General features: G+C 49.3%; 10 protein-coding genes across 10 annotated transcripts; 4 read left to right on the top strand and 6 right to left on the bottom strand.

Annotated features, from left to right (window-relative positions):
- Window positions 1-805: 805 nt before the first annotated feature.
- Window positions 806-2,128, bottom strand: N7506_009964 (SDR family oxidoreductase; the record flags this gene model as incomplete). The annotated part of the gene is made up of 4 exons (XM_056959257.1): window positions 806-1,368; window positions 1,425-1,608; window positions 1,655-1,937; window positions 2,010-2,128. 4 exons carry the CDS (start codon window positions 2,126-2,128, stop codon window positions 806-808), a joined length of 1,149 nt encoding a protein of 382 aa, XP_056808647.1.
- A 1,162-nt stretch (window positions 2,129-3,290) lies between these two features.
- Window positions 3,291-4,289, bottom strand: N7506_009963 (uncharacterized protein; the record flags this gene model as incomplete). The annotated part of the gene is made up of 1 exon (XM_056959256.1): window positions 3,291-4,289. The coding sequence occupies one exon, from the start codon at window positions 4,287-4,289 to the stop codon at window positions 3,291-3,293; it is 999 nt and encodes a 332-aa protein (XP_056808646.1).
- Window positions 4,290-5,039: 750 nt separating this feature from the next.
- N7506_009962 (MFS transporter) lies at window positions 5,040-6,908 on the top strand (the record flags this gene model as incomplete). The annotated part of the gene is made up of 4 exons (XM_056959255.1): window positions 5,040-5,135; window positions 5,185-5,429; window positions 5,505-6,623; window positions 6,677-6,908. The coding sequence occupies 4 exons, from the start codon at window positions 5,040-5,042 to the stop codon at window positions 6,906-6,908; spliced, it is 1,692 nt and encodes a 563-aa protein (XP_056808645.1).
- A 711-nt stretch (window positions 6,909-7,619) lies between these two features.
- N7506_009961 (endonuclease III domain-containing protein) lies at window positions 7,620-8,522 on the top strand (the record flags this gene model as incomplete). The annotated part of the gene is made up of 1 exon (XM_056959254.1): window positions 7,620-8,522. One exon carries the CDS (start codon window positions 7,620-7,622, stop codon window positions 8,520-8,522), a length of 903 nt encoding a protein of 300 aa, XP_056808644.1.
- A 1,974-nt stretch (window positions 8,523-10,496) lies between these two features.
- N7506_009960 (uncharacterized protein) lies at window positions 10,497-11,681 on the bottom strand (the record flags this gene model as incomplete). Its single annotated transcript, XM_056959253.1, has 3 exons — window positions 10,497-11,002; window positions 11,060-11,545; window positions 11,603-11,681. 3 exons carry the CDS (start codon window positions 11,679-11,681, stop codon window positions 10,497-10,499), a joined length of 1,071 nt encoding a protein of 356 aa, XP_056808643.1.
- A 1,542-nt stretch (window positions 11,682-13,223) lies between these two features.
- N7506_009959 (PA and RING finger domain protein) lies at window positions 13,224-15,948 on the top strand (the record flags this gene model as incomplete). Its single annotated transcript, XM_056959252.1, has 2 exons — window positions 13,224-15,544; window positions 15,600-15,948. The coding sequence occupies 2 exons, from the start codon at window positions 13,224-13,226 to the stop codon at window positions 15,946-15,948; spliced, it is 2,670 nt and encodes an 889-aa protein (XP_056808642.1).
- Window positions 15,949-16,392: 444 nt separating this feature from the next.
- On the top strand, window positions 16,393-17,139 carry N7506_009958 (uncharacterized protein; the record flags this gene model as incomplete). Its single annotated transcript, XM_056959251.1, has 1 exon — window positions 16,393-17,139. One exon carries the CDS (start codon window positions 16,393-16,395, stop codon window positions 17,137-17,139), a length of 747 nt encoding a protein of 248 aa, XP_056808641.1.
- Window positions 17,140-18,235: 1,096 nt separating this feature from the next.
- Window positions 18,236-19,190, bottom strand: N7506_009957 (uncharacterized protein; the record flags this gene model as incomplete). The annotated part of the gene is made up of 2 exons (XM_056959250.1): window positions 18,236-18,627; window positions 18,683-19,190. 2 exons carry the CDS (start codon window positions 19,188-19,190, stop codon window positions 18,236-18,238), a joined length of 900 nt encoding a protein of 299 aa, XP_056808640.1.
- A 550-nt stretch (window positions 19,191-19,740) lies between these two features.
- N7506_009956 (leucine-rich repeat domain-containing protein) lies at window positions 19,741-21,296 on the bottom strand (the record flags this gene model as incomplete). Its single annotated transcript, XM_056959249.1, has 2 exons — window positions 19,741-20,656; window positions 20,716-21,296. 2 exons carry the CDS (start codon window positions 21,294-21,296, stop codon window positions 19,741-19,743), a joined length of 1,497 nt encoding a protein of 498 aa, XP_056808639.1.
- Window positions 21,297-22,185: 889 nt separating this feature from the next.
- Window positions 22,186-22,509, bottom strand: N7506_009955 (uncharacterized protein; the record flags this gene model as incomplete). Its single annotated transcript, XM_056959248.1, has 1 exon — window positions 22,186-22,509. One exon carries the CDS (start codon window positions 22,507-22,509, stop codon window positions 22,186-22,188), a length of 324 nt encoding a protein of 107 aa, XP_056808638.1.
- Window positions 22,510-24,820: the final 2,311 nt, after the last annotated feature.

Below are 24,820 nucleotides of genomic sequence, written 5' to 3'. Positions count from 1 at the left end.
CTCCCAACGGCAATTCGGGCCTCACAAGGTTTACGAAGCCGGTGGAGCTCCATCTGCATTGGCCGACCTGATCGGCGCTAGCCCATCAGACAAATTCATTAATGATGACCGGAATCTTCACGCTGTTTCGGAATTTGAATTGAAAATAGAGCCATGGAATAGTACAACGTGAATTTCATCCTGTGTGGTTCATTCGCCAAGCGAGAGACGCGGTACAGGGCAAAATAGCTGATAAGTCGACGTGAGCTTGTACCTAACACAACATCTCTCGGGGACAAGCATTAGAGAGTGCCGTGTTTGTGATTAGGAAGAGACTTTCGAATTCCAGAGATTCGGTTAAAGTACTTGGGCATTACTCCAGGGCTGGGGCTCATTGACAAATGCCATGAGGTTTTGTATGCTTTTTGTCTCTTGACTCAGGGGTGATATCAATATAGCTGCGGGCAGAACTTGAAATGGATTCCAAGGTTGTTTGAGGCAAGATGGTGTTTACGCTAGAGTCTATACCTCGCCGTTGACTGTATCCATGGATTAGGTCAGTCAAATCCCGAGGTCGGAATTGAAACTTGATCTCTAACCAGGTCGGTACAGGTAGTTTACGGCATCACAGAGTGATCTTGGTCGAAAGTAGCTGATTGAAAAACTGGAAAATCCACGCGCGTTTTATTTTGGAAGTCAGTATATGTTGCTATGGTCGATTTCACTGTCTAAGCTTCATGGGATGAAATCCCCATCGGTTTGAGTCAATCAGAGTAGAACAAAAAGCACAAGAGATCCACGAAGAAAGAGAAGCTTCACTGAAGACTTAGGAAATTGGGAGAACACCGGCATTTTCGTAGGCGCGCATGGTGCTCAACCACGCGCGGTAAGTATCATCATTGCGAAGCCAGCCAAAGTCGCGAGCCTTGGCATTAGTGGCAAGAATTGAGCCCTTAATCCCCGATGGCGCAATATACCAGTTCATCAACTCAAAAGCTGCTATATTGAATGAGTTGACCTCACCACCGTGCTTGGCCACGATTTTCTCCCAAGTCGGTCTCTTATCCTTGGCCCACTCAGCCATGTCGATGGTTTTGGTTTCCTCTGTGGGAGGTTCAAAGTTGGTCATCGGGGCCTTGAAGTAATCGGCCAACATGTACCACAAGAACTTCCAGACAATCACATCGCCGTTGACGTGGTTGAAGGCCTCGTCCTTACACGCGTCCTGGGTCGCTGCCCAGATAGTGAGGTCGGCGATTCCGGGAGCAAAAGACTGAGTCTCAGATCGGAGCCAGGTATCCAGGTTTCCGGGCCATCTAGGAGCCTCCCCAAGCTCACGGCAGACGAGGAAGTATTGGGCAATCGGGAGGGTTTCGTTGATGCCAAGGTCTGCAAGTGATCTGTCAGTATCTGGTAAGAGCGGAGGGCCTTTGGTGATGTCCTACATTGCCAGCTGAAACCGATGATTCCCATAGGACGGATTATGTTGTAGTTCCAAGTGTTACGACGTTTCTGAACAGCGAACAAGTCGTCTTCTTGCTCGTAGTAGAACATGTTCTCGGGACCGGTGTAGCGAGGAATGTCCTCCACAAGGGGCGTTTTGATGTCCCGGTACTGAAAAGCGTAATGCTGGTAATTGTCAGATTAGATTGGGTTGAGAAATTGGTGGTCTGACCTTTCCGCCAGTCTGCAAAACAACGCGTTTCAATTTAGGACAGGCCAAATCCGTGGCCTCCAGGAAATGGCGGAAGAGAGGGCCGTTCTTCTTGTAAAGAATCGAGAAATCGTTGTCATGGACGTATGAAGTGAAGAAAGCGTGAGTGACATTCTTGCATAGATCCTTGATCTGCTCGACAATTTCCTCAACCGGGCGTAGGAAGTCGATGGCAACAAACCGAACTCTAGAGTCAATTTGGGTCGACTTGATCGGACTTCTCGAAGTGATGATGATCTCAGACCTTGATAGTGTGATAATCAGAGCTCATTCTTCTGAGTTGGTGAGAGTGCAGGCCCAGAATGTACAATCTTACCATTCACTGTGTGGCTGTTTGATGAGGTGATCCACGATGGCACTTCCACTGATGCCGTTGACGCCAGTCACGAACGCAACTTTGCTAGGCTTGGCCCTAAGCCCGAATGTGGTGCTCATGGTGGGAAAGAAGAAAAAAAAAACCAGAAACACGACAAGCGAGAAGGATGCTGAGGATACAGAGGGGATCCAATCTCGTTTTATGCCTCTTCGCTCGGAGAAGAGTAGCGCTAGCACGGATCATAAGTGACTTGCAGCTGTCCAACTTTCTACTGGAAAACTGCTGCTAAACTTGTGCATTTCGTGTTATGCATTGCATGTACTGCATAATTGTTTCAAAAACGCCTGATTGATCAAGTGCCAAGATTCCAGCGAGACTCGATTTGTTGAGGGTCCCGAAGTTTAGGCGGCTAGACCCACAATTCAAAGCCACCCGTGGACCCGTGGACCCCACTCGATCCAAAAACTATAACCGTGAGTAAACGTGGGTAGGCTCAGAGTGGTCCCAGGTTTTGGCAAATGCTCGACGATTCCCACATTTTTGACGGATTTCTTCCGTTTTTACACTGGAAACTTGTATCAACTCCTCTCCGGGTCTGTGATGATCAGGTGACCAAGCGGGTGACATAGTCTTGGCTATCTCCTTCTCCCTTTTTATCTGTTCTCCACCTTTTCCCCACGCATTTTTGGTGTTTTCTAGGGCAACTCTGCAACACATCTGCTAAAAGCGTTCTGTTTCCGCTTTCGGATAAAGGAGTTTTCTGTGTCATTAACTCTTAAGAACAAGAAGTGTTCTGGGCCCTGGCACCAAGGTATCTGAATTAAGTAGACCTCTTATCTGTGGCATGCTGTATGAAAGAATTGCAGACCATGTACGCAGAAAATGGCATTAAAGAAAGGCATACTTGGGTAAATATCGTCTATATCATCGTGTTTCTCCGTTGATTTAGTATAGTAACTGGACAATTTGACACTGGAAAACAACTCCATTCATCGACTATTGAACTGCGGGTGTTGGTCAAAATCAATTGTTTCTAAACAACTAACGGAGAGCTTAGTAATGGGTAATTACCTTAGGCAGTCACCGCAGGCGCTCCATTTATTCAAACGCCGTCGTCCGTTGCTTAAGCCTCTCCATAACGAAAGATCGAGTAAGGAACGGACAGAAATATGAAGAACTATTTATACATGATGGTCTAGACTATCGCGAGTAGAGCCCTCAACAGAAGCTATCGGATGGCTCAATAGCACACCTTCAAGCTTGCTATCCGACTTTTCAGAACTATAAGCGAATGGAAACAATCTTCGCAGGTTCCATCCGTCCCAAAACTGGTGCAAATTGTGCCCCGCTGGTTGCAACGTACATCATAGAATGTTCGGGGTTGACAGCAACAGCAGTTGACCCGCCAACTGACAACATGAACTGGTATCCTGCGAACAAACGAACACGTCCCTGGGGCGACACTTGAATCAGTTCGTTCTCGGGATTTGTCGACAGATAGGCCGTTCCATTTGGTGTCAGAATAAAATCGTCGAACGCAAACCCACTGGTGATGACCTCGACGGGTCCCACAGCCGTCGCGTTTGCGTTGAGTGGTACACGCGCAAAAATCTCCTGGCTGGTGCTAGTAAAGTAGAGATAGTTGTGCCACACCTTAACTCCATTGACGCCAACTTGGACCGGCTGATGAGCAGCAGGGAGCATTGACGTATCTGACAAAGCTAGCGAAGATTCCCCTGTTGTGATGTTGAGGCGCCAGATTACCCCCTTGAGAGCATCGGAAATCAAGAGGAGATCGTTGCCGAACTTGGTCATTCCATCCAGAAATTGACCACCTGGAATATCTGCTAAAATCTTGACCCCAGGCACAGCAGTGGTGAGGTTGACAGTCCAGACAACAAATGACCCTGGGGTCGGATTGATGGCAGGGAGAGATACGTTGCCAGTAAGTACCGCAAACACGTCGTGGTCGATTTCTGCAATTCCCATAGTACTCGTAGCGTTTGGAAACTTCATCAGACGAGAGCCATGGCCTATCTGGCTACTGTTGCCGCTTGGGACAATGGACCAAAGCTCTGGGCTGTCGATTCGTGTGGCAAGTATGTTGCCATTTGACCGCACAGCGAGATTCTCAAACCAGGTATTGTTTTGCCCGAGCTGAAAGACAGTTGAGACTGGCCGAGGTGTGTAGCTCTTCCTGAGCCGTGGCATGGCGAGAGTAGGTTGTACGAAAAAGGGCAAGAGGAAGCAGAGCCCTCTGGCCAGAAATTGAAGGTGCATTTTGTTGTTTGCGGAAGAAGGTCAAAGTCTGAAACGAGTCAAGCAAGAAAGTTGGATTTTGAACACTCTGATCCCCAGAAAAGACGGCAAGGTGTACCTTTTTGTACCTCATACTGCATTATATACCCCCGGACAAAATAACTTATCTCCGGCTGGCAGTAAATTAAAATGGATCAAGTATAGTTTGCCAAGGGGCCAGTGAATGTTGAAGGCTAGCAAACTGAGTCCGGAATCGGTTCGGAATTAATAAGTTAGCAGTCTGGGCAACCTTTGTCTTCCTCTGGTGAGGCAGGTCCCGGGGTCTGCCCAGGTGTATCTCACGAGTGGGCCCTTGGCATTTATTTGATCCATTCCGCTTAGCTTCACATCGAGCCCCAACTGAAAGTTTACAATTACCCGTTATCCACAAGCGGTGAGTAGAAGTCTCATCTTCGGAACATCTCACCCCGAGAATGGCGCATCTCACACGCGGCGTCGCGAGGAAATCCCACTTTTTGCGGAACATGTAGCTCCACTGTCCCGTCTTCTGGCCCGGTGGAGCCATCCGTTTGATTCTCTATCTTTTTCCAGAAACATGTCTGCGAGGTGACTTGGAAGCTGTGGAGCTACTTGTCCGTGCGTAATGCTGTCGGCGCTTTGGCGGATATCACGGCACCGAATTGTGAATCCCTGATGTATATTACAATTTTATGCATTCAGAGATCAAGGCTCGTTTGCATATTGGGCACGCATTTAAATACTCCGCGTTGTATGTCGACGCCGGAAGTGCTCTTTCGATTTCAACTTGACGGGCTATCTCTACAGCAGACTTCCAAGGTTGCTCACCTCATACCCACCAAAGCATGGGTCCGACTGATGGGGGTTGGAGCTTTCAACTTTTGGCCAACAAACGCAGTCGTCAACAGAAGGGGATCGCCTGTCAAGCTCCCTCGACATCAATGCCAGTTGCCAAAAACTCGACAACATTGATTTGGAACAAAATCGACGATTGGATCACCTTGGCCAAACTTCATCACCTCAGTTGTCATTTGGCCAAGGAAGGCCGCATCCACCACCTTTGCCAGATCGCGACAGCTATGTTGTCGACTTTGACGGACCAGAAGACCCTGCTTTTCCTCAAAACTGGCCTTTGAGCACAAAGTCAGTTCTTCTCTTCCCCAACCCCCTTCGGCGATAGCAGCGTGATTCTAACTTTGCCTGTTTGCAAATCTCCAGGCTCTACCTAAGCTTCATACTAGCCTTCACCTGCTTCACCTCGACGTTTGATTCAGCGGTTTTTAGCTCATCCACCAGCCAAGTGTCCAAACATTTCGGGGTGAGCGTTGAAGTTGCTTCTCTCGCAAGCTCCGTTTACCTTCTCGGCTACGCGTTTGGACCTTTGATTTGGGCCCCCCTTTCCGAGCTCTACGGCCGCCGGTTTCCCATAGTCGTGGCCATGCTAGGATTTAGCATTTTCAACATTGCAGTTGCGGTATCTAAAGATCTTCAAACTCTCATGATCTGCCGCTTCTTCTGCGGCGCCTTTGGCAGCAGCCCACTTATCAATGTTGCTGCTAGTTTTGCCGACCTCTACAACAACCGCACACGTGGAATTGCCATTGCCCTCTTTTCCAACACTGTCTTTTTGGGACCATTGATCGCACCATGTGTGGGTGGCTTCATTGACAAATCGTACCTCGGATGGCGTTGGACAGCCTACGTACCTGCTTTTATGGGATTTACGGCTTTTGTTCTGAATCTGGCTTTTTTGAAGGAGACCTATGCTCCGGTGATCCTGAGCTCCAAAGCCAAAGAGTTACGACGTTCTACTGGAAACTGGGGAATTCATGCTAAGAACGATCAAATTGAAATTGACTTTCATGAATTGGTAGTGAATAACTTGGGTCGCCCTCTTCAAATGCTTTACAAAGAGCCGTTGATATTGGCTGTCACAGTCTATCTCAGCTTCATTTACGGCTTGCTTTATTGCTTCTTGTCTGCATATACAAGCATCTTCCAGGGAGTTTATCATATGTCCGCTGGCGTTGCAGGACTTCCACTGATTGCTATTATTGTAGGCCTCCTAGCCGCAACTTGTTACATGATTTTTGTGAGCAAAGGTTACAACGTCAAGCTAGAGGCTAATAACAACATTCCCATTCCCGAGTGGCGTCTTCCACCGGTGATCCTCGCTGGTGGGCTTTTTTCCGCGGGGTTATTTTGGCTTGGTTGGACAGGCTTTACACGTAGCATCCACTGGATTGCACCAACGTTAAGTGGCCTGTTCACGGGAGCTGGTCTACTCATCATCTTCATCCAATTGTTCAACTATTTGATTGACACCTATCTGGCTTTGTGAGTGATACTTTCATACCACCAAGTGAATCACATTCTAATCAAATTTCCAGAGCCGCCTCTGCACTGGCAGCGAACACGATGTGTCGCTCAATAGTGGCAGCGGGATTTCCGTTATTTTCTCGACAGATGTTTGCTGGCATGGGCATACAATGGGCCGGGACTCTGTTGGGCTGCGTCGCCGCTGTTTTGATTCCTATTCCGGTCTTGTTCTATCTATATGGAAGACGCTTGAGATTAAAGAGTCAATATGCCAAAGTGCTGGATACCCCGCGCACACCCTGATCTCATTTTGTGAGGACTCATATAGTTACTGTCACAACCTGGTTTACTCCCCATATACTGGTCCTTTGGGGCGCTTGGCGCATCACAATATTTACGCCCACCCCAAACTGATAACTAATGGAGTCTTGAAAGTCTTCGTAGGGTAGTCTCCCTTAAATCGACCAATCGGAAGTTCGATATGTGCAGCCGATGACGTCGCAGGACCCTGGATGTGCGAAAAATCTTTCCGTTTTATTGAACCATAGATTTCAAGCTCTGAAGAAGATGCACTGTATATTTCGAGGATATCGTGGCCGTGATTGGCTTTTTTTTTTTATGAACGGGAGGTTTGCGAGAAAAGGCTAGAACCCTGATACTCCGTGTGCCTTGACGGAATCTTCCCAAGATTCCGTAATTCCGTTTGACAAGTCTCCGCTTTTCTGCAGTGCAGCAAGCCAATCATGTAAGTTTTTGCCATTCACGCCAAGTAAGGGGATAGTCTGCGGCTGGGAACTCGGGGGAGTGGGGACTTTGGAAACCGTGGATTAGATGTCTATCGATCGATCCCGAGCCTCATCAACGTCATTGACCATTATGGCACCCGATCTCTCATCTCAAGCCCAAGGGCCCGGGCAGATTTAATAGCGGGAGAGAACGGAAAATCCTCCCCACAAGGAAATTTCCTCACATTCTCAAACATCGAAATCACGCGCTTTCACGCGAGCAACAAGAATGGCCCGTGTGTTAAGACAGCAGAAACCTCGCACTCAGGGCCCTAAGTCCGCTCGGGCCAGTCAAGCCACAACTCTCGCTGTGAAGCCGAAGACAAAACCTGAAAAGAAATGGAATCAATACAACCAATTTGCAACTCGCTCCCCTTTCCCCGACTTCCACCGTCCACTCGTCCAGGATTGCAGAGAGGCCCACCGCATTCTGACAGCCGCGCATGGAGATCGTGATCCGACCGCTACAAACGCGATGAATGCCGATGGACTAGATCGTCCCAGCGTGTTTGCAGACCCATTGGATGGGCTCGTTTACGGCATACTTTGCCAGGCCACCAACGAGCTGAATGCTATCCGACAAGTCCGAAGCATGACAACCGAATACGGGTCATGGACAAATTACGACAAGATTGTGAATGGTGGTGAAATCAGACTTCAACGGGCATTAGCCTGCGGTGGTCTTCATCTCAGAAAATCCAAATTTATCATGTCTATCTTGGATCAAGTTAAAGCCAGACACCATTCTTACACTCTCAACCATCTCTGGTCCCTGGAAGACGACAAAGTCATGGAAGAATTTTTGAGTTTCAATGGGGTTGGGCCCAAGACGGCTAGCTGTGTCCTTGCCTTAACCCTCAACAGAGACAAGTTTGTGGTAGACACACACATCTATCGCATCACTGGCTTTCTGGGATGGAGGCCGATGCATGCTACAGCAGATCAGGCTCGTGCGCACCTTGAAACTAAGATTCCCGACGATCTCAAATACAGTTTGCATCTCTTGTTTATCACGCACGGCCGAGAGTGTCCAGCATGCAAGGCTGGAGCGAAATCCACAGCCCATTGTGATCTTCGACGCGCACTGTGCGACCCGGCCTTATCGAAGGATGAGAAGCCTCACACCATATGACGGGCTTGCTCGCAGTATCTATTATCTTGAAAGCTTTGAAAGCGGCGAAATCAACAGTCTCAAACATTCATGGGTGCCAACAACCTTGAGCTCCGTTTTTAGTTGGATATATCTCACATACGCACCACTGAAACGTTGGTTTTGCCATTTTCCATGATCAAAAGAGATCAAACCCGTGTTTCCCGGCTTAAAAGTCTCTTTATTATCCACGACGAGTCTTTCCAGCGCATCAATGATCATACCTACTGCAATCTTCCATCCATATCTCCGACCTAAAAATGGCGGAGTGAGGTTGATAAAACAGATCCTTTGTCCCATCCGTACGAATCTCAATCCGAGGAAGCAGAGAACCGATATAGCATGTGCGGCGAGGGCGTGTCAACATCCAACGTCTCTCTACAGACATGCTTTTGATCATCAGTCAAGTCTAGTTCGGCTGACAGTATCGCTGAGCTTCGTGCGCTCAGGGCCTCCGAACTCGGAGAAGACCTGAGGAGTATCGCAAGATTTCCGAACTGCAAACTTCATTTTGGTGTGTTGGCTAGAATTTGGTGAGTTTCAGTCAGCGCTGAACGAATCGGTGTATACCCGAGAGGAGTAAGACACACATATGCATGGCACACATATGACACAGTTAGACCCTACCGGGTAAATCGCCCGGTGCAGTCCCATATCGCGTGTTCTTTGCGCCATTACAGGCAGCCGATTTGTAACATGAAAGACTACCAGCCCTGAGGTTGCTCGTTGACGATTGAGTCTGTTCCAGATCTCGAGTTTGGAAATGCCCCAGAGATATCATCGATGACCCAGCGAGATCTGGACTGTGACAGATGCATCTTTTGTCGCCCATTCTGATGCACTCCAGGTCAAAAGTGTGATTTCATTCAATGTCTCACCAGATTCACTGAAGAGCTTCTCTGTTTCGAAAGTTGCCCTTTCATTAGAGATGGCCTTCTTTGAGACGAACCTTTTTGTTGTTTGAACATGATGGTTGAATTTGAGATCGTGGGTAAAGAGGACATCAGTTTCCCTGATGTCAAGCATGTCTCTCACGGCCTGCTAAGTCGAGTTAGGATTTGTCATTAACTTGAATAGTGCACCATCCACATTAGGGGAGAAGAGAACTTAAGTGAGGTAGGCTGGGAAGCAGAACAATAGACTTCAGTACACACCTCATATGTTGCATTTCGCCTCTCGAAAGACAATTCGACTGAACACCTCAGACCTATCTCAGATCTTCTATTGTCGTTCTCACTGCCAGCTCTTTGTAGTCTTCCCGTTCGACATGTGGGTCCGAGATGTCACGAGGATATTTGATCAACCTCCCTCCTCGCACAGAAGAGGGAAGAAAAGAACTCGATTTTGAACCGAGTCTTCTAAAGATGAAAACTATCAGATTGAAAATGAAGCACGCTGGCTGTTTTTTGCCCATAGCCCCTGATACTTCTTCTCCGAAAATGTATATTGCTCCATTATAAGATTGAGGCCTATCAAGGAATAGTTGTGCATCAGTAGCCAACATTTCTCTATCACCCAGAGCCTAAGTGTTTCAAAGCCCCTCAAGCCAGAGATCCATATTTTTCAAGAACTTCCAAGGATTCCAGAAATAAAGAAAGATTTTGGCATTTGACAGAAATAGCGCGGTTGAATGATACATGGTCAAACAGCAAAAGCTTTCTCTAATGTGTACTCATGTATTTCAGAGTTTGGCAATGAACAAGGAAATCAAATTGATATTGGAGTCATTCTCGTGAGAAACTAAATTAAAAAGCTAGGAATACAGCCCATCGAAAGTTCGTAAAAGCATATCTCGTAAAGAGCTTAGTAACCGCTGCGCTGGTTGGGAACAGGGTTGCTCTTCTCATCGACGCGAGGGTCGAGCTTGTTCAAGAGGTCAGAGTTGTGAGGACCGGTAGTCTTGCCGGTCTTGGAGGTGTTCTCGTTGTAGCTGCTGCTACCGGTGGTGTGACCACCTTAGCCCTGCTCACCAGTGCGGCTGTCGAGGCCGTGGGTGTTGTGCGAGCCGTGAGTGGAGCTGCCGTAGGTGTCGTTACCAGAGATGGGGTTGCCAGGGCCATAGCCAGTCTGTCCAGTGGTGGAGTGGCCAGTGGTGCCACCGTATCCCCCGCTGCCAGAGATGGGGTTGCTGGAGCCGTAGCCAGTCTGTCCAGCGGTGGAGTGGCCAGTGGTGCTGCCATAGCCGCCGCTGCCAGAAATGGGATCGTTGGAGCCGTAGCCAGTCTGTCCGGTGGTGGAGTGACCAGTGGTACCACCGTAGCCGCCGCTGCCGGAGATGGGGTTGCTTCCGTGACCATGGGTGTGAGAACCAGTGGTGCTGCCGAAGTTGTCACTGCCGGAGATAGGGTTGCTAGAACCGTATCCAGCGCCAGTGGAGTGGCCAGTGGCCGAGGTGTTACCAAGGCCACCACCAGAAAGGCCGCCGCCAGAGAGGCCGGTAGTGCCGTGGTTACCGCGGTGGTCTGGAGATTTATAGTCAGCTCAAGAGCCCTTTCTGTTCTTTGGGAAGTATTACTCACCACGGTCACTGTCTACGCGAGGGTCGGCCTTGTTGGCCAGCTTGGAATCGTGGGGACCGGCATTGATGTTACCGGAACCGTAGTTTCCAGTGTTGGATGAGCCGTAGGCATCGGAGCCGGTGTGGGTACCGGAGGTGTGGCCACCCAAGCCAGAGCCCGTCGAGGAACCGTAGGTGCTACCAGTGCCGGCACCAGTGCCGTAACCGCCGGCACCAGTTGAGCTGTGGGTACCGTGGGTACCAGTCTCGTAGCCGGAGCCCGAGTTCAAGCCGCCAGCGCCAGCGCCGGAGCCGTAACCACCAGCTGTAGTGGATGAGCCGTGGTGGGTGCCAGTCTCATAGCCGGGGCCGGAGCTAAGGCCGCTAGCACCAGTGGCACCACCATAACCAGCTCCGGTGGAGGTACCGTGGGTGTTGGAGCCCGCGCCGGTAGAGGAGTATTGGTTACCGCTGGTGTTTTGGGTGGATCCGTAGGTGTCATTGGTACCTGAATTATGTTGTTAGAATTAAAGTAGGCACCACGAGACACACAGTGATCACGAACCATGTGTTTTGGAGTCATGGGAGTCCTTGTCGTGATGACCGGTGACGGCATCCTTGACCTTGTGAATAATGCCAGACATGATGAAGTAAAGATGTGATAAAAGTTTTGATGAAGGTTGGAGATAGATGTGTTTAGATGTTTTTGATTTTGATATGAATTCTAGAGCAAGTGGTTCTAGCAGAGGGTTTATATCCTTTCTTCTTTGCTTGTCTTGATCGGATCACGACTAGATCGTAGCTCTCAGTGACGACATAGCGCGGGGTTCAATACGAATAATACTTTGCAAAACATGGATGATAGGTGAAGGATGGCGCTCTATCCAGCGGTCATGACGTTCCAAACGGGTTTTCTCTGACAAGATAAACCTCTTGGCTTGAAATGAGGAGCTATGACTGCCCCTCGTCGTCATGTCCCGGATCCACATTGAAATCAAGAACGCCACTGAGCCACACTATTCGAAGCACGCCACGCTCTTCGGTTGAATGGCGTAATCTGGGAATTATGCACGGTAGCTACGTGGGCCTGACAGTACTTGTACATGACCGCTGATCGGATTTTGAATACTTGTCGAAATCCAGGAAGCTGTACGGAGTACAACATCAAAGATGCCGGCTAGATTGATAGATGGAATTTACGTCATGGCCACCCCCACTAGGAGTACGTACAGCGACTAGCATGAGGCAAGTGGAGCCCAGCCCTACAGTCTAAAAATATCCTGTGCTATTTCCTCTCGCTTGGAGCTCTATGGCTCAAAGATGTACGGAGTAGTGTAGGAAATGTGTAGAAGGTTAGACATTGTGTTTGCGTTGTCAGACTATGCCTATGGCCTAGCAGATTTGAACCTGAACTACAAGCGTATACAGTTGCCTAGCAATGATGAAATGATCGGCAGTTCCAGCTCGAGACATCAAATCTATCTGATATTGCGAAACCCACCCACGGAAATGGAGCAGTCTGGGTGGTACCTGGGATTGGGATCTTCACTGTGTCGCCAGGGTTCACTCTTGGAGTTTTGGTGCTCTTCATTCTTTGCCAGGGGTTTCTCTTCTGCAAGTTTCGATGATACTTTGACTTTCTCTTTTCTTCGCTTCACCACGTCCTCATTGACCAGATAGAGGATATGAACAATGAAACATCTCTTTGATAGCAGATTTATTGCAGAGGGCATTGATCCGAGCTGCTGTCATTTCTTTGTCATTCCAAGGCATCAAGGCAATAATCCTGCCTCAGGCTGCCAAGCACATGACTTGCCCAGGTGGATGGCGGGCATGCCGCCCGTAGACCCGGCGTTAGGTCAATCCACATCATGAGTTCACTTCTCCACCTGACTCCCATCACTCCCGGCCTTCTCTTGTTCGCTTTTACTTTTCTGTGAACTTGTGTGGACACCCGCGGCGCTTTTGTAACCAGCCGCAGCGCTGCGCACTGTACTCGATGAGTGACCGCCTGATCGCTTGCCGCCAACCGTTGGATTGGTCATAAAGAGTGCCTAAACTACTGTGATACAACCGATCTTTTGGCATCGTGATTCCCTCCCTCGATCGACACTCATATCTGCCGTGGTCCAACTTATCCGACCAAACCCCTTGCCTTTCAAAGCGATACATTTCTATCAGACAACATGCGACCGCCACGACTCCTCATCGTCCTCTTCTGCCTTATCTTCTTTCCGATCCTCCTCACCATCTTATCCGCGCTCACATCCTCTGATGTAGCAACCCCCAATACGCTCGCTGGTCGAGCGACTGGGCTGCGTGCGCTATTTGCTTTCAGTATACCATCGTCGCTCTTCCCGCCGTCGGCCGTTATCAGCCTTACCGACGACAACTCAACTTTCTTCCTTGCTCGGCCTGCAGCATTCGGTCCGCTTCTGCCAGCGAAAGGTCTCAGTGGACAGTTATGGGTAGGCAGTGGCTTCGGTGAAGGTGGCCTAGCTGCCGGTGTGGAAGGGGAGCTAGGTTGCTCCGATATACCTGGTTGGGGTGAGGGCACCAATCAAAAGAAACAAGAAAAAACCGCGAGGGGCGTGGAACAGAGTTCCGGAATTTCCGGAGGTAATACACTCAATGACCCGTCGCAAAACCGCCCGCGGTCTGTGTCGCAGGCCGATACTACACCGCCGAACGATAGAGATGATACGATACCCCCACTATTGACGAACGATGGCACCGATGATCATCTGCATCACCCGCTCCCCGAATCGGGGAATTCAAACCCTAGCATGGGCCAAAAATTTGGGGAATACGTTCAAACCAAGCCATCCGCGCATGCCGACATCCAATCTTTACAGGAGACCGCAGAGATCCAGGGCAAGGTGGTGCTCTTGAGTCGCGGTGGCTGCGGATTTTTGGAAAAAGTCAAGTGGGCTCAACGGCGTGGAGGAGTTGGGTTGATTGTTGGTGACGACACCCGAGGTGGAAACCTGGTCACCATGTACGCACGAGGCGACACGTCCAATGTGTCAATTCCAGCACTGTTCACCTCTCACACTACCGCACACCTTCTGTCATCACTGATGCCTGGACATACTGGAAGCTCAGCCAACTTGGGAGATGTACTGGGATCATCTCAGGTGAAAGTGGCAGGTCAGATTGACGTCGACAAAGAGCGAGACGCCACTAGCACGGCAGCATCGGCTACTCAAAGTCCGACGGCGAGCGGCCATTTGGCTAACAAAGAAAAACCTGTAGCTGCACCTCATACCCACCGTGGATTCTGGCATGCCATTGGTTCATTATTTGGACTGTGCGACAAAACCCGAGGCTCGAGTCATTTGGAGGACAGCCGGCGCCCACCTAGCAGTGGAAATATTGACTGGATCAACCTTGGCTCGTGGGAAGATAAAGACCCTTCATCGAATGCCTGGAAAAGATCGGCTGAAACCAATCGCCGCGGTCGTGGCAAGGTTGACGCGACCTTTGACAGCCACCGGGCCGACATGTCTCCTGATAGCTTCGACGAGGATGAGTTTGTTATTGGAGTTCAGGACTGGAGAGACCCAGACCTGATGCCCGCCAAAAGCAGCACTCCAACACCCAGCACCTCGGTGACGGGTAAGGATTCCTCAAAGACTGCTGCCGCAGATAAAGAATCTGCCTCCTCGGCCAATGCTTTGCAAGGGGGTAGTATCACGCCCGGAAGTGGAGAATATCAGAGCGTTGAAAAATCCAATGCCAGCCCCCATGACAAGAGTGCCAAGGGACTTGACAAGCAATCCGATGCGGCTCGTGGGAAGGCCAAGTCTTCCAACAAAAGTTGGCTTTTGGGATCTTTTAGCTGGGGTGAGGAAACGCAGGAGTCACAGCCTTCTTCGGCACCGTCGCCTCAGAAGAACATAGCTGCAGACCGGAAGGCACAGAATAACAGCCCCTATACGTCAAGCCGACCAAACACAGTGCCTTCCGAGCATGAAGGACTCTGGGTCACAATGACACCTACCAGCATGTCGACCAGCCCGTTCTTTGATACTCTCCTAGTCCTGGTTGTCAGCCCACTGCTTACACTAACGGTTGTGTACGCTCTGCTACTGCTCCGATCCCGAATCAGACGTCGCCGATGGCGCGCACCAAAGTCGGTCATTGAGCGTCTTCCTGTCAGGACCTATCACACTATCGCCATTTCCTCCTCTTCTTCGTCCTCTAACTCCACGCGACCTCCTAGCCCTGGTCCCGTGTCGCCGACTTCCCCACTTCTCGGCAACGAGATTCGATCAACCGATGCCCGCGCAATCAGAACACGCTCACAGACTGTTTCTGGCACTGGGCTCACTTCTCCACCCCTACCCAAGGAAGAGAAGTGCAGTCTGCAGACTGGATCTACCCTGTGGCGGCGCAAATATACAGGAAGACAGGTGGAGTGCGTTGTATGTCTTGAGGAATACATCGATGGCGAAAGCCGGGTCATGAGCCTGCCATGTGGCCATGAGTTCCATGCGGAATGCATGTAAGTGACATGTCAGATTCCCTGAATGATTATCAGTCGACTAACTCTCTCCCAGTACCCCATGGCTGACTACTCGCCGTCGTACCTGTCCTATCTGCAAAGGCGATGTTGTGCGTTCCATGACTCATGTCCAGTCCGGTGGCTCTGGAAGCCACCACCACGCACACAGCAGCGACGATATACAGACCCAAGAGGTCATCTCGCGAGCCGGTGCTTCCTCGGCCCCAGTCCTCATTGAAGGCGCCAATGAGGAATCTTCCGATACTGAACAGACCGCGGGCCTACTCAATGACCACCCTAGCTCTGCACCACAGTCAAGCTGGAGAAACTTAGCTACACTCAGCTTCTCGGCTCTCAGCGGCGACACCATCTGGCACCAAGCCCGTGCGGATCGTAATCGCTAACCCGTATAATTTTCCCACTCTTTCCTTTTTACTTGCCTATTCCCCCTCACAATGTCCGTGGGACCTGTTTTTCCTTGTATTGAAGCCTGCCGTATTAGCGATCATTTTGAGCTTTTTTTTCCCTTACGAGTTGGATCTATCAGGCATTCAAGTTCGCTCACAATGCCGCGATCGGTTTGGATCACATCACCACGTCGTCTAGCCTTGTGCAGCCACTGGTATGGCTATTGTTACTTTTGCTATTGAAGCCAACTCACTCGGCCTTACTAAAAATAATCCATGGTCTCATCCTAAAACTTAGAAGTGGCTCTAAATATGTATCGCTTTCATCCAACTTTTCCCTCCTGCGACCTCGCCCATATGGGTCCCGCTGCTTCCGCCCGATCGGCTATTTTGCCAAAATCTTCAATTTTTTACCATTTCCTCTCCTACATACCAGCCATCATGCCGACAGCCAAACAAACGGCCAAAAAAGCAGCCCAGCAAGCAAAGCAAGAACATGAAGCGCGCATAGTTCAAGCCTGCGCTCATGCAAAAACGCAAGAAAAAACCAATTTAACCAAACTTGCGCGTGATTTCGATGTGTCTTATAACGTACTTCGAAACCGCCTAGTTCGTGGCTTCAAATCTGCCAATCGCCCAAAACTCGCAAATCGAATTCTGCAACCTGCCCAAGAGAAAGAAGTTCTCTCGCGCATTGCCGATTCACGAGATCGTAATCTCACAGTTACCCCATTTATGCTGAACGACTGGGCAAATGACGCACTTATTCGTGCCGGGTCTGATCGTAGGGTTGGTACAATGTGGGCATATCGATTTATAAAACGCCTCCCAAAAGACCTACAAGTTATACAAAAACGGCGCGATCTTCCTTCAGTCGAAGTCGAAGCTGAAGATGTGTCGGCCGTTCAATCGACGCCTGAGTTCCCGATACCAGCTTCGCCGCAGCCTATCCCTGATAATGGTCAGGGTCAGCTAGAGTCTCCTGGTGTGGAGCTGACACAACCACAAGGGAATGAAGAATTGAGCAGGAATCAACAGATAATCTTTCGATCTCTTGATCAATTGGATTCCATGGTAGATGCTAAACTTGAGCGGACCATTTTGGCCGAAACGTCGTATGGTGAAACAAGAAATATCTACTTTGCGAGAACGAATGGCTGCTATGGAGAGCACTATAGAGCGTTTTAATGAGGCTCAGAACGCCTAGCCTTGGAATTATATGAGCGTATCTCTGCGTTGGCGCGTTGGCTGGGAGGTAATTTTCAACCCTCAGCTGTCTTCTGCTAGGAGGGGACCTTCTATTTCTCCTCCTCCTCCTTGTCTATAGATTATTTTCTCAAATGAATCCTTATTACACTTCCTATATGAGCCTTTTCCTATTTGCCTCTGGCATAGCTCAAATTCTTGGATTCGTTGGCATCCAACGCATGTAGCAAAACTCTTGACATTTTTATTACCTACTTAACTATCATGAATGATTGAGCCATACCAATTTTGACACAAATTAGCCTGTTCTATATCCTAGTCTGAATAGTAAAATTCGTAGTCCGCGTCATCAATAATGTCCCTGCAGCTGGTCGGTCCGTATCCCTCCCAAAAAGACGCATCACTCTCTCCAGACTCAAATAGATCATCATCCTCGGAATGGATTGCGCTATCCATGATATCATCATTCCATTGATCAATCGCCTCTTCATTGGACTCTCGGTCCCAAGGCTCGAGAGCGTTGGATTTGGAGTTCACGCCGAACTTTGGACTTTGTGAAAGCTTGATCCGCTCTTTGGTTGCTTCCAGTACATGAAGCTCCCAAAATTTCTCTCCGGGTTGATTTAGCTTAGCGTCATATACCTCAAACAGGTTTGGCAATAATGTGACATCTCCAGCACAAGAACTCGCAATCTCCGATCGGAGTGGGCGATCATTGAATACCTCGCATCGCCCTCATAAAGCAGGATCGAAGAGTCATCGAGCGTTGCTTTTGGTAAGCTCCCAGGCAATATTCGGAATAAAAAAATGTAAATGTTTTGGTATAATTGCCGATCTGGTAGAAACAGGGCTTTTCTCACATGGTTCGCAGGAAGGGATATCCATCCACCCAGGGCTCCTTTTGAATGATAGCTACTAGATTTACCCTGTCCCCTAGGAATTGAGGTAAATCCATGGATCGAGTCCAAAGATTTCTTACTACCTAGGTATGATGAGTTGGTCCTGATTCACGAAACTACAGCTGGTCAGAAGAAGGAACTTTATGTCAACATCCTTATCCACTCTCAATACATCAGCTTCATTCTTCCCGATCGATGTAAACATTACCAGCAGCAGCACCAAAAACATCAAGTGTATGATCAAGCTGGTCACGGACCAACTCAAGGCGAGGAATCATGTCTCGACCCATGGGCAGGAATCGTTCACTCTCGTGCCCAGTCCCAACCCCCTCCCCTTGCACAACTTCATAGATCGCCTTGGCTGCTTTGTCCTTATCACCATCAGCGACAAGCTTACCTCCCTTGATCAATTCCAACATCTGAGCGACGACAGATCCATTGTAATCCTCTGGCAAAGGATCTTTCGCCGTGAGACACCCGCTTCCAAACGCCGTGTTGAACACACCCAGCCACACCGTCAGCACGCGAACGTTGAAAGGGGCAATTTCCTTCGAGAGAACCTTGCATAGACCTGTGTTACTTGTATCAGCAAGACGCATGGTCAGATGTATCGGTAGAGAACTCACCATCCATAGCAGCCTTCGCCGAAGCATAAGCACCCATACTCTCCCTTCCCTCCAACCCCGCTCCAGAGCTAATATTCACAACAATACCAAATCGCCTCTCCCTCATGCCCGGTACAAATTCATGAATCAGTCGACTCGGTCCAAAATATACCGTCTCCATCTGCGCCCGCAGCTCTGAGTCCGAGAACTGCTCAACGGCCGAGAGAATAGCGAATCCCGCATTGTTGACCAGCACATCGACCTTGCAGCGCGCAACTTCGAGTTTCGATAGCAGCTCGGAAGCAGCGACTGGGTCGTCTACGTCAAGTTTGTACCATTCGCCGCCTTTTTGCTTTATCTCCGCTACCAGGTCTGGGGTGCGGGAGGGGTCGCGGGATGTGGCGATCACGATTTGGTTGTTGGATAGGGCGATTCGGGCTATGGATAGACCTAGGCCTGATGAACAGCCGGTTATCAGCCATGTCAGAGGTCGGTTGGGCTTCGTGAAGGTTGGTGCTTGGGAAGTCATTGTTTAGACTGGCGCTTCTCGGAAGCAAGGATCTTGGTGATTTGTAGAGGATTCTCAGTGGTTATTATAGATTTCGAGAAGAGAGATATTTCTCGAAAATACATCTTGTAGCTGAGCTGTATAAATTGATTGGTTCGGAGAAGGTGGACTTAGGGTCGCGGAGTTAAAGATGACTATCAAGTCGGAGTACTTTCAAGGTTACGGAGTTCCCTAACTCCGACGGCATCTTCTGAGATTGGGGTAGAAGATAAGATGACGCTACCAAATTTGAAATCAACCTTGGGAATGTGCAGCACACCAAAAAATGGTCAGATCCAGTTGATTGTGACCATTGCGACATTGCAAACGTAGAAATGTCGAGACCCATGAGCATCAACACTACTCAAGAGACGTATTGGATGAAAGTAGTAAGTCCAGTCGTCATAAAACTATGTAGCGGCCATGGCCAGAAACCCAATAGATAGTCTTGAAAGTATTGTACACAAACATGCAGATCAAATAGATACAGAAAGAAGTCCGAAATGCAACGAAAACCCAGCTATGCCAGATCCTAGAACCATGGTCCAGAGTCTTTAGGCGCACACGACAGGCTACAGCAATGACGTCGGAAGGGTATTGGTCGGTACAAGTTCAAAGCTGGTTGGGTTTGCAGTTCAACCGAGGTAACGTCCCACCATTCTGTCCATTCAGCGCGGGGAATCACATAGGGACGCTCGCACACAGAGCAAACCCGGCCGCCCTCCAGACGCACCGCTATCGCTTTCCGAATAAGAGGCGCAACCAATGGTGGGTACTGGGAGATCTCCTCGTCGGTCAGTTTCTCCAAGTCCGTGAGCTTGCAAACTTCGCGAAGAGCAAGCTCTCGCAAGGAAGGGACACTGTTGGAAGACTCGGTCGCTGTGCCCATGTTTCTTAGGGTTGGGGGATCAATGGCATTTCCTTCCTCGTTGTAATAGGTTATGGGACTGGTGCAAATATGAAGCGGCTCTTCATATTTCGAGTTCGGCACAAAACCCCTTGGTGGTGTAGCGTCAAAAAGCGTACTAGGATCGATCGCACCCTTCCACCAAGCTCTCACGTCCGCGTCTCGGACAAGGGGGAGCGGGTTTTGACGCACATTGAGCTTCTTTAAGTTCCCATTTTTCATCAGCCATATGAGCTCCCAGGGAAGATAAGTCAGTTGGTTGCAGCCAATGTTCAGATCTTCCAGCGATGTGAGTTGACGAATCGAAGATGGGATCTTGGTCAGATTGTTGTTTCGCAGGCTCAGGTGCTTGATATTGCTAAGGCCAAGCAGGTCTCTGGGGACAGATTGAAGACAGTTGTTTGAAAGGTAAATGCTGATATCTCCATGTAGAGAATCAAACGCATCTTCGCTGACAGGGCCCGCGCCAACGGGAGGTAGCCTAGTAAAGTGCTGTAGGGGCTCCAATAGACCTTCTGGCAAGGTCCCAAGTTCAAGATGTCTGTGCGAGAATTTGTGTCAGGGCTGATCCATGGGATATACGAGTGGGAAACCACATACCCTAGATCGAAAGCTTCTTTGCCTTGCTCGAGTGCATCCGTGATGGCTTGACGTGCCAATCGATGCGCCGCTGGCTCTTCCATGCTTTTGAATGATGCGCGAATTTGAGTTGGTGTGGTCTCAACGTCCGCTTCCGGGTTGTTGAAGCGTGTTGTGTTCTTTGGGGTCAGCGCTGACTTGCGCAGGTCCTCTCCCCACGCCGAGCTTTCTGACGACATAAGCGAGTCGGCCCCCGACTCATCACTCCCCATCCATACACCACTGTCGACGTTCCTCTTCGCTTTAAAGTCTCGCCTTTTGCGCTTGGGATCCATCACCTGCTCTCCCCACCACGTCCCCCGATACCGCCGCTTGCGATCCGAACCCGGTGTGGGCGCATGGTAATTCTCTAGTCCAGAGGCTGGAACATCATCGCTGGAGAAAAGGGCAGGGTCACTGGATGGCTGGCTTGAACGGTCATCAAAACGCGACAGACGCCTTGTGCGATGCAGTGATGAGACCGCGTTTGTCGACTGAGCGGGCAGCGCGGGGGATCGATGCCGAATGTGCCGCGGTGGGGGGAGTGGGATCTCGCCGTCCATGGTGATTTGATCTGAATCAGGCGTGTTGAATTGTTTGACTGGCCTGATGACTTGGATCAAGTGTTGTTCATCTCTTGTTCGAGCGGAGTCTATGCGCGACGCGAGTGTGGGGACCCGCGATATCGATCAACAAACGCGCGTATGGCGCGATTTATGCTATATTTTGTCCGTTTTTCGATGTGTGACACTGATCAATTGAAGTAAATCTTGTCAAATCATCAAACCTATCGAAAATAACGAGCACAGCAACACAAAAATGGTGGGAATCCGCGTGGAAAGATAAGATCAGATCAAATATGCGCACGGGTATCAGTTGACCCCGGAGCCCACGGCTGACTCTGCCGCTCCACTGGAATGTTGGATCGTCATGATCTTCTCTAAATATTTTACATTCAGGTCTTGTATATCCAGTTGGTTGTCAAAAAGTAATAAAGTGTCTCTATTTTATGGATGACTCGACTCACTATGTTCCAGAGAAATAGCAAGCCGTCATTAGAAGCCGAATACGAACTATTCAGCCCGCCATCCACCAAGGCAAATATTGACAAAAGAATTGAATCAACAGGGGTTCAAGAAGGTAAAAACATCAACTCATATCGGTCCACAAAGTCGTGACAGAAACTGAAAAAGGGGGTATTTGGAAAAGCGTAAAACCGTTTCCTCTCAAGTAGGTTCTCCAGTTAACCGAGAGGAATAGAAAAAGGTGAAAGGTATAAGAGGTAAAAGGTGAAAAATATAGAGATCCCGGCTCTGCTGAAGATAAACGGCTGGCGGCCTCGAACAAGGTCATCTGCGTAGTATTGATTGGGCGAAGTCTTGTCAATGAGTCCAATTCATGACCGTTGCCTGCGCAGATGCGCCTTGTTGAGAGGCCGCGTCGCATAGGCGATTATAGGGCCTGGCCCACAATCACAGCGATGTAGCCGGCGGCAGCCAGGGCAGCTGGCATGCCAGCGCCAACGTGGGCGGCCGCGCCAGTGGAAGAAGCGGCTGCAATGGCCGAGGTGGTAGAAGCTGCCTTGGACAGCGGGGTAGAGGTGGAAGAAGCAGGCATCGTAGCCATGCTGGAGCTGGGAGTCGGAGTCACCGAGTTAACACGAATCAGAGTCTTCGTGATGGTGGTGGTAGAGGTCATGGTGGTGGTGGTCTCAGTTGCGGCTGCAAGCGGGGCCAGCGCCAGGCAGAGAGAGCCGATGATAGTAGTGAACTTCATTGCGATTGAGTCAAGGGATCACAGAAGATCAGGTGAAAGGCAAGAGTAAGATAGATATAAAGTTGCGCGCGTAGGGAAATTGGTGTATGGCGGGAGGCTCGAACAAACTACGAGACAAGGGCGTTTGAGATATGTTTCGACTTTGCAGGTGAAGTAAAGATCGTGGGGAGCACTGCTCGAGTGGATAAACGAGTGACTGGGGGCGAGTAAAAGAGTGTATGAGGGTGAAAAATGCCTAATGTGCCTAGAGGAGAAAAGGAAAAAATTAAGGGCGTGGCATGCCTTAATACACGAGCGTTGAACCTGGGGTCAGGGCCAAATCGACAAAGAGGGTGTTTGTTTGGTTCACTTGATTTTTTCTTTAAATTAATATTGTTTTTTGAGGCAAATGAAAGGCCGCGATTGGTCCAGGGGGGGCACGCGAACGAAGGGACTATTCAGAATTGGGCCCCATCTAAGACCAAACTATGACTCTCCGGAGCCCTAAATCTCACTAACCTCACTAAAGTCGCCAAGGATCCAGGAACACGAAGGGTCTACCCGCACAGACTGACGCCAGGGGCGCTTTACCCATTGGAAACTTTGATTTGGGTGTTTTGATTTTGGTTCTCTCGCCCTCCTAGCCCTACTTCGTCCATTCGTAGGGGTGCTCAGGCCATTTCCAATTGAACCCGAACATGTCCTTTGTCTGACAAGGTCGTTACGGAGATGAATACGAGAATTCTTCGCCCTATCCTCTAATTCTTACGTTCTACGTTTACTCCGTTCAGTCCTAGGATCTGGATCCTTACCTATCCCAGTCTAGGTTAGATTTCAAGCAATCTGGTCTCGTGGCATGTTTCCAGATATGTCTTGATTCACTTTCCTCTACAGAGTGCTACACGTACACTAAGGGATTCACTATCCTCATCTGCCTGAAATGAGGATTCTCGCTGGACATCAACGCGGTATCACCTCCTCGCATGTTCCGTCGGTTCCGAGCCCCTGGCGTCATATGCAGGATCCTCGGCTATGACTTGCTGTAATTTGACCGCCCAATGTCGCCTTGGGGCCTTGGGACCACTTCATTATTAATTCTCCTTAACTATGGAGTCGTTTCGTCTGTATCTGTACAACGTTGGGCCATTTTACATAGAGCCGTGAAATTTTCGGATTTTTACTCCGTAATGGTTTTTGGTTTGTGAGCGGATCCGCATGGAAAACCCGTGGTTCCATTCAGGTACAGAGATGAAGAACCATTCCCGTTAGAGATCGCCACTCAAACCTTCTCAATTAGGCAACTGTGTTGGCTTCGAGGCTCTAGACTCTCCAAAGCCCTAATTTCGGCCCTATCATCAGTGAAGAATGTGGGAGTTTGTAGATCCAACTGTCGATCGGAATAAAATGAAGTCACCTGCCACGTTGTATACTCTCCATACTAACGTTAGCATAGGGGTTTTGGGTGACAATGGAAAAATTGAAAGGGGTGAGGGCTTAATCTCTCACTTCCTATCTGGCTTAGTGCTGACCTCTTGGCTTTTGTTGGGTCCGATCCGAGCCCTATCTTTGCCCTACCATAGAAACTATGCCCGACACCCATCGCATAATGTTGAGATAGGCATGGACTAATAAATTTAATTATGATGAACTGGGTACTATCTTAGTCTGATATCAATACATCGTCGTTCTGAGTTTAGGTCAGAGATAATCTTGCGATGTCGTAGTAGTCCCAGGAATACTTAATCCCGTCTACTCCGTAGTTATGGAAGAGCCGGGTCATGAAAGGCTTTTAATGTCGCCAATAGAAGGCCAGGACAAGTATTACCCCCATCGGCACTAAGCCTGAGGTTTCGATCAAGCAATTATAGTGCCCAGGTGAGTAACTCAAAAGACCCTCTTATCAATCAGCCGATCTTTGACTGTCGAATACCAAGTAAGTAATTTTCCTTTAACAGCTGTGTACATTGCGCATGCAAGCACCTATGTTAGCGGTCCCTTTCTGTATCTTGCTGTGATATCTCTATCGGGGCATCATGCACGTCACAACATGCATGCATATTGTGTACATGTCCACGGGTGTACTGCCATGACCCCGATATGAAGAACACCTGGGCATAGAGCACGGATATACTAGCTTAGCTGAGAGCCACATAGATATTCGGCGTTCATGTGATATAATTCCTGAGATCTCGATGAATATATAGATTAGTATGAAGTGCTTACCCTGGAAAATGTTCCAGGGTTACTATATATCATTCCAAGGTTTGAACGATGTCCATAGATATCTCAAAATTGCCATTTATGCACAAAGCCGGAGCGGCGAGCTTCCCCA

The sequence above is a fragment of the Penicillium brevicompactum genome, assembly GCF_028827555.1.
Source record: "Penicillium brevicompactum strain IBT 35665 chromosome Unknown utg000006l_segment0_segment0, whole genome shotgun sequence".
NCBI lineage: Eukaryota > Fungi > Ascomycota > Eurotiomycetes > Eurotiales > Aspergillaceae > Penicillium > Penicillium brevicompactum.
The sequence above is the reverse complement of the archived record's forward strand: the minus strand, read 5'-3'. Positions and strand labels throughout refer to the sequence as shown.